Source organism: Cupressus sempervirens, chromosome 5, assembly GCF_028749045.1.
Source record: "Cupressus sempervirens isolate cs-2001-9-10 chromosome 5, ASM2874904v1, whole genome shotgun sequence".
NCBI classification, from domain to species: domain Eukaryota; kingdom Viridiplantae; phylum Streptophyta; class Pinopsida; order Cupressales; family Cupressaceae; genus Cupressus; species Cupressus sempervirens.
Genome location: NC_143122.1, coordinates 434,310,602 through 434,318,650, shown reverse-complemented (window position 1 = coordinate 434,318,650; position 8,049 = coordinate 434,310,602). Strand labels below are relative to the sequence as shown.

Below are 8,049 nucleotides of genomic sequence, written 5' to 3'. Positions count from 1 at the left end.
TTATATATCTAGTTCTAATCGAGCTGTGTGTTTAAAGGGAGTTTGTATTAACATCTAAGAGATTTGGAATTGTTTTAGTGGTAATTGATTTACCATCCCCTCTTAGTTACTCCTCTTTTATGTCCAACACTTTTATGCTTAAAACAATTGCTCTCTACTTTGTCTATACTTCCTATTATTTGCAACTAGTTTAGTTTTACTCTTGTTTATTTGTTTTATGGCCTTGTATCTTTTCAATTAATTAATTAATTTATCACCCTAGCATAACAAAAGGTTAGTTTTGCAAGTGCTCAACCAATCCTCAAAATTTCATTAATCCTCAAGAATGACAAATTCCATTGTCCATAATTTTACATAATTTTTGTTAGATTTAATTATACTAAGGATAATTTTATAAAAGCAAAATAAGATTATCCCCATAATTTTGTAAAAGTCCTAAAAGTCCTATTAGTGTCTTTACTATATCAATACATAACATTAAACAAAAATTAACATATATTCACCTTAATATAATATATAAGAAATAAATTAACTATATTAATTATAAACAAATAACCTCTAATTAAACAAAAATTAAACAATTATTCCTCATAATATATTATACAAAATAAATTAACTATATTAACTTAAAAAATCCTTGAATATAATTTTTTTAAAACAAATCAAATATAGTGAAAAAGTTGGAGGAAATCAATCATTCCGAGTTCACCCTAATGGCGTGAAAGACAAACCCTAAAGTGAAAACTCCATAAAGTCAGGCAAGTTTCCAAAGGTGAAAGGTGCAGATTCAATCCAGAGGACTTGGAGTACGATCCACAGAGATCGGAGTGCATGTACACTGTCCCTTCCAATAAATTTCTGACGAGGAAATTCACTAAAATGCTCCATTAATTACTCTCTAGTCAAAGTCAACAGACCTTAATAATTGCCCGCCTTCTTATACGCATGCAAGTGGTATTCATTATAGATTTTATTTATTTAAATTATATTCCAACCCAACTGAGTAAAAAAATATGCTTAGAAAGTTTATTAGGCGGTGCATTAATAATTTAGCTTTTTAAAATAGCAAGTATAATAATACTTTAAAACTTAAATTATGATTAAAAAAATAAAATATGGATTAAAAACGTTTTCAATTATAATTGAAAAAAAAAATGGATGAAAACGTTTTCGAAGTGGTAATATATTAGGTAAATTTTTATTTTTAAAAATAAATTAGCTTCTAAATAGCTTTCAATAGGTTGTATAAAAAGGACTAGAATATAATTATTTAATTTAAAATAAAGGAATTACTAAAAAGAAGTTTGCATAATGCATTTAAATAGGAGCTATTAGGGTAGTTAATAAGTGGTGTATTAAATAATGGCTTTTAAATAAAACAAGTATAACCATTTAAAAAAAATTAAATATGGATTAAAAATATTTGATATTTGTTATAGCTAGAGTGCTAAATATAGATTAAAAATATTTTTTTAAAGTCGTAATATATTAAACAAAAATATTTTACTAAAAGAATTTCCAATGCATAACGTATTTAAATAAGTTCCATTAGATCATATTAAAAGGACTATAATAAGATACGTATAATGTTATTTACAAATTAAAATATGATAGATATAAATTTATTAAAAGAAACTTGCATAAGAAAACTGAAGGTGGAGACCTAATTTAAGCGGAGATTAAAGTTGTCGGTTTTGCCGGCCTGTCGGAAAGAAGGAATTCCCTTTTGTGAAAGGCACAAAAGGTTGAAAGATTCTTCTTCGAGATTACCACCGGCCAATCTCAGCCGTCCGTTAGAAAATTGAACGGTTGACACAAGGACTAAATATCAGCCGTTGAATTGTAAATCCGACGGCGAGGAACCGTAACCTAATTTCGAAGTGGAAGGGTTTTGAGGAAAAAAGCTATATCTTGCTTTGAAGCGATAAGAAGGGTCTCTTTATACTACGCAGTTTCGCTTCTTCTTTCGCTGCTGCGGATACTACAAGCAAATTCCTGTTTCGATCTGCCAGGAGCTTCTGCATTAAGGTCTTGTATCTAACTCCTCTACTCCTTTACTTGATTTCAGTTCTTTTTTCTGTTATTAGCTTTATTTTTGTTAAAAAAAGGCTGTTTTAGGTGAACCAGAGTAAGTGGAGAGGTTTATTCCTTTTGAGGTTGTGAATACGTGCTATTGCGGATCTTAGGGATCTAATTTTAGCTACTGAAATGGCTAGGTTTTGAGGTGTATAAGATTTGCTTGAGTATTTTGTTTTCGATGTGTTTTGCTGTTACAAGGTTTGTAATGCGGTTTTCCTCGACCGATCTGTATTTCTCTGGTCTGTATTCTTATTGTTTGTTCGATCTGGCTGTTTTCAGTGCTTTTGTGATTGTTGTAAAGGTTTAGGGTTTTTCTTTTTTATCTGTTTTGTTAGAGAAGATTTGCGTCTGTAGGTTAATGTATATGTTTGCTGCCTTTATTTTCTCTCATTATCCGTAGAATCGGTCTCAAAAATTTGCAACTCTCACCTGTAAATCTTTGAGATTTTGCTTAATTTGTTCTTGTCGTCGTAGTCCATTTTGTTGTTCAAAGTTCACTCGTTTCTCGATCAAATATAATTTTGTTAAGATAACCTTCATATAAGTTATGATGATATCCTTTATCTTTGGGAGGATTCATGCTTCGTCATTGCTTTCGATTTGTTTACCCTATTTAATCTATTATTCAGGATCGGGCAAATAAGCGAGTCCTGCTGTGCCCCTCGTAGGGATATAAAAGGCTTGCTGTGGTCTTGTGATGTGAGTCCTGCTGTGCCCCTCGTAGGGATATAAAAGGATTACTGTGGTCTTGTAATGTTATATTTCTTTCTTTCATTTGATTGTTTATTGTATGTATTTGCTACATTCGACAGTTAGCTACGTTTTCATGGATTGTTATTAATAACAGTTTGTTTATATCTAGAGTTCTAGTTTTCGCCGTCTTCTCTGGTATGTATAAATCTCAGCCAAATGTTGACTGATTCGTACCTGGATTAATTGTCGAATCATCCGTTACCTCGAATGTTTTTTTTCGTTTTTGTTGTGTTTGCCTTGTGCATCGTTGAATTCTAGTAAATTGTCATACGCCGTTCCTACTCTATCAGAATACTGTTTTCTGAATGGCTTTTTCTGGATTCTGATGTCATCTTAATCACGCTTTAATTAAACAAAGTCTCATGTATCTGGTTAGCACATCTTTTTGCAAGTTATCCTAAATTTGGTTACTTGATTTTAAGCAGCCATTATAATACTTATGGAAATTTTTGGTCATAATTAGAATGAAATGTTCAGTGGTAAATAAAAGAGTGAGGCACTGATCAATTGTACCTTTCATACAACAGAGTTGCCTTATTTTAAGGCTTTGTTAATAAGGGATATTTTCCCCCGAAAGCTTTATTTAGGCAAGGTCCTATGAGCTGCTGAGCTTAAGGCAAGGTCCTATGTAGCTAAAGGCATGCCGCTTCTGTCTGTAGTTACTTCATCCAGCTCTGTTAATTTGGCTACTTTATTTAATAAAGTAATTAATATTTTTGAACACAAATTTACTAGAGTTCTCTAATAAATGAAAGAGACAATCTAGTGGTAAATGAAAGAGGGACGAATTTATGAAGGTGCTTGGTGGCTTTTTAAAATAAGAAACTGCTAAATGTCACGAAATCTGTAAGGCAATTTTCTTTGTAGCTGCTGCCTCTAGTTACTTTATCCAGCTCTGTTAAGTTTGGCTTCTTCATTTTATAGAGTCTTATTATTATTTTTGAACCCAAATTTAGTAGAATGTAATAAATGAAAGATAATCTAGTGTTAATTGAAAGAGTGATACATTTATGAAGGTAGTTGGTTTTTAAAAAAAAAATAGAAAGATGTTAAATATCATGTAATCTCCCTTTTTTTCTCCAATTCTTGTTATTATAAACAATAACTGCGTCATGATTGTACCTTTATTTTCATAATTTTTTATTAATAAGAAACATTCTAGTTACTTTATTAAATCAGAAAACAGCCTAATATATCAAATATAGGAAAAATTAGCTTTTCGCTCTACATATTTTTCAGACCAGGAATATTTTTTCGACTTCATTAGTCACATAATGTTTGCTAGTTTTGCACCACAATTTGTTCTTGTTATCTCTGCTTTGTGTTGTACATGTTTATTTTCGGTTTGATAGTTCAAATAATAACTGGGCTATGCACTGTTTGTGTTGCTTATTTCAGCGTTATGTGTTACTGGTAGTCTTAGAAGGGACCTCTGAACCTTTTATGTGTTATTTTATTATTATTTGTTAATATTCCGTCCAGTAACCATTAACCTTTATTTAATATTATGTTCGGTAAATTATTATTTAAGTAAATCTTATCATGTTTAGTTTCCTCTCTATTTAAGTAAATTATTAGTTATATTGTGTGGATTATTTGCATGTATTTGCTAAGTTTTGATTGCCAACCCTTCGTTGATGATCGCTGCTAGATACTGCAATGAAGGTGTTTGTGAGATATGCCCTAGGTTACATTGTTTGTTATGCAAGGACCATGCTAAATTTTATGGTCACCATTTCTGAGGGGATGGATTGAGTTGGTATATTACAATGGCAGTTTTAGATTTGTGTGGAGGTCTTTTTCCTGGTAGCTATTGGATTGTTGTCGTTGGTCAAAATTCTCGGTTTTGGCTTGCATGCTTATGTTTAACATCTAATTTTAGAGGTTACTAAGTCTTTAAATGACATGAAATGTTTTGTATGTTACTAAACCTCCATGATTTATCTTTACTGTTTCAGTAATTGACAAGAAGAAGCCATGGGAAAAGAGAAGACTCATATTAACATTGTGGTCATTGGCCATGTCGACTCTGGGAAGTCAACTACCACTGGGCATCTGATCTATAAGTTGGGTGGTATTGACAAGCGTGTTATTGAACGTTTTGAGAAGGAAGCTGCTGAGATGAACAAGAGGTCATTCAAGTATGCATGGGTGCTTGATAAACTAAAGGCCGAGCGTGAACGTGGTATCACCATTGATATTGCTTTGTGGAAATTTGAGACCACAAAGTATTACTGCACTGTGATTGATGCTCCTGGCCATCGTGATTTCATTAAGAACATGATTACTGGAACGTCCCAGGTAAGTTGTCAAAAATGATTACAACTGGTATTTCTATATTCAATGGTTCTGCGTTTTGTTTTTCATGCAATTGTAAAATTTGTCCTGCCACTAATCATAAAGGCCGCTTGTTAACCTTCCCTTGTGTGGGTGCATTGGTTTTGGTAGGCTGATTGTGCAGTGCTGATTATTGATTCAACAACTGGAGGTTTTGAGGCTGGTATTTCCAAGGACGGACAGACCCGAGAGCATGCTTTGTTGGCATTCACCCTCGGAGTGAAGCAGATGATTTGCTGTTGTAACAAGGTGAGATTTTTTCTTCTAATTTTTGATTTTTATTTGGCATCAAGTCTATTCTACACCTGATCTGATGGCATGCTAGTCATATTTAAGTGACTTTCATTTTGCTATCTCAGATGGATGCTACCACTCCCAAATATTCAAAGGGTCGTTACGAGGAAATCGTAAAGGAAGTGTCCTCTTACCTGAAGAAGGTTGGATACAACCCTGACAAAATTCCATTTGTCCCAATCTCAGGATTTGAGGGTGACAACATGATTGAGAGATCAACCAACCTTGACTGGTACAAGGGCCCAACATTGTTGGATGCCCTTGACCAGGTATCAGAGCCCAAACGTCCATCAGACAAGCCTCTCAGGTTGCCACTTCAGGACGTTTACAAGATTGGTGGCATTGGAACTGTGCCTGTGGGACGTGTTGAGACTGGAGTGATTAAGCCAGGTACAATTGTCACTTTTGGACCAACTGGGCTGACAACTGAGGTTAAGTCTGTAGAAATGCATCATGAAGCTCTGCAGGAGGCATTGCCTGGTGACAATGTGGGATTCAATGTCAAGAATGTTGCTGTGAAGGATCTCAAGAGAGGGTATGTGGCCTCTGACTCCAAGAATGACCCCGCCAAGGAGGCTGCTAATTTTACATCTCAGGTTATCATCATGAACCATCCAGGCCAAATTGGAAATGGGTATGCACCAGTGCTGGATTGCCACACATGCCACATTGCTGTGAAGTTTTCTGAGATCATGACCAAGGTTGACAGACGATCTGGCAAGGAGCTTGAGAAGGAACCAAAGTTCCTTAAGAATGGTGATGCCGGATTTGTCAAGATGATTCCAACCAAGCCCATGGTTGTGGAAACATTCTCTGAATACCCACCATTGGGTCGTTTTGCTGTGAGGGACATGCGACAGACAGTTGCTGTTGGTGTCATCAAGGCTGTGGAGAAGAAGGAGCCAAGTGGTGCCAAGGTCACCAAGGCTGCTGCGAAGAAGAAGTGAAAGTCCAGGGAAACTGTGCAGGAGCTTAAACATGCGGGGAGTACGTTTGGTTTCTGCACTTGTGGTATGGTAATAGGTACCTTATTAGCTTGTCATATGCAAAACTGGGTTCTTGACAGACGGTGGCATAGTTCATTTATGCACTGCATTTCATTTTAATTTAATGTTTGGAGATATACTTTTGATTTCTCAGTTGCGGGGAAATTTTTGATTTGTCTGCACTGCTAGGAAATCTATGCAGTCTGCGCAGAGGGAGGGATTTTAATAATTTAAATTTTCATACACAGTGATTTCAGTAATTTTGTTATTCCAGATTTACTTTAATGCATATAAGATTTTTGGAAAAACTGGCATTGTATTTGATTCCTCATTGATCATCATGGCTTCTATCTTGTGCTTGTTTTTTTTCTATTAAAGTTCGCGGAGTCTTGATTGAAGTGGTTCATCATCTGAGTTTTTATATATTATTTGACTTCGTGGAAATATTTAGAAAATTGATTTTGACTACGTTATGCTCTGTCATATTTGTAGTTTGCATAATTATCTATGCACTATGGATTTCGTAAACGTCTATAGTGATTTATAATATTTGATATGAATGAAAGTCGTGACAATCTCTTTGCTTTTAAATGTTTTTTGTCTACTGGAATACTTTTTATCAATTTGTTTGTTATTCCGCTGGGCCTCGTTATTGTGCAAAAATTTCCCGACTTGGATTTTTAGTTCAGTTATTTGATTTTGTGATGTTTTCATGTGTCATTTAAAGAATGAATGCATAATATTTGCAGTATTATTTGCTTTGGCAATTAAAAATGTTATAATCCATGCCTCCTATGAGTTCGAGGCATTCTATGTGTCATTTAATGTTGAAGGGTACAGAATTTGTAAATTAGTGCGCTTGCGGGGGGTGTTTAGAATGTGGGTGGGGAGTTTGGTTTTTTACTATGGTAACTTATGTCAGTTTCTTGGTCAATGACTTGTGTTATTGAATATGGGGTTTTAACAGATTATCAGGCAAAAAGCTCTCCGAAGTTATCTTATTGTTTCAATAATTTGCCTGTTTGCGTCATAGATTAGAAGATAAAATAGTTTTGCTTGTTTGCATCATAGATTAGAAGATAAACTTAGTTAGGGTTCGCATAAGTTCGTATTATGCTTCGTATCGGTCAATGCGACCTAATGTTTTAGATAGACAAACAAAATGACAAGTCCTTGTTCCAATCTGTCAACTTAGTTAATTCGGCTATATTATTTTTACTTCACTTACATGTCCTCTGTTCACCATTAGAAAATAAGAATAAATTTATATGATTCAGTTGTTGAGTTTGAATGAAATTATTTTAATTATGTAAATCTGTAAAAGCTTGAATTGATATTTTGGATGTTATATGTCGGTCTCTTTTGGGATCAATTATAAATAGTTAAAAACTCTTGGCAGATAAAGAAGGGATCATCCACTGAGGATAATCGTTTAGATATTTGGAAATGGCTTTTCGATGGTTTTGTGCTTTTTAATTTTATTTATTTATTTGATCTATTCTTGCATTGTGCCTCTAATTGGGCTTAAGCGTGCAATTTGATTGGAGGTGTATCAAAACAATAAGGGTCTGTTTGGTCTGGAATTTAAAAGATTAGGATT

At 34.1% G+C, this 8,049-nt stretch overlaps 1 protein-coding gene across 1 annotated transcript; it reads left to right on the top strand.

Moving 5' to 3' along the window:
- The first annotated feature begins 1,935 nt into the window (after positions 1-1,935).
- Positions 1,936-6,757, top strand: LOC149556648 (elongation factor 1-alpha-like). The gene is made up of 4 exons (XM_089831062.1): positions 1,936-2,028; positions 4,791-5,133; positions 5,281-5,418; positions 5,529-6,757. Exons 2-4 carry the CDS (start codon positions 4,810-4,812, stop codon positions 6,408-6,410), a joined length of 1,344 nt encoding a protein of 447 aa, XP_089687188.1. The 5' UTR covers positions 1,936-2,028; positions 4,791-4,809; the 3' UTR covers positions 6,411-6,757.
- Positions 6,758-8,049: the final 1,292 nt, after the last annotated feature.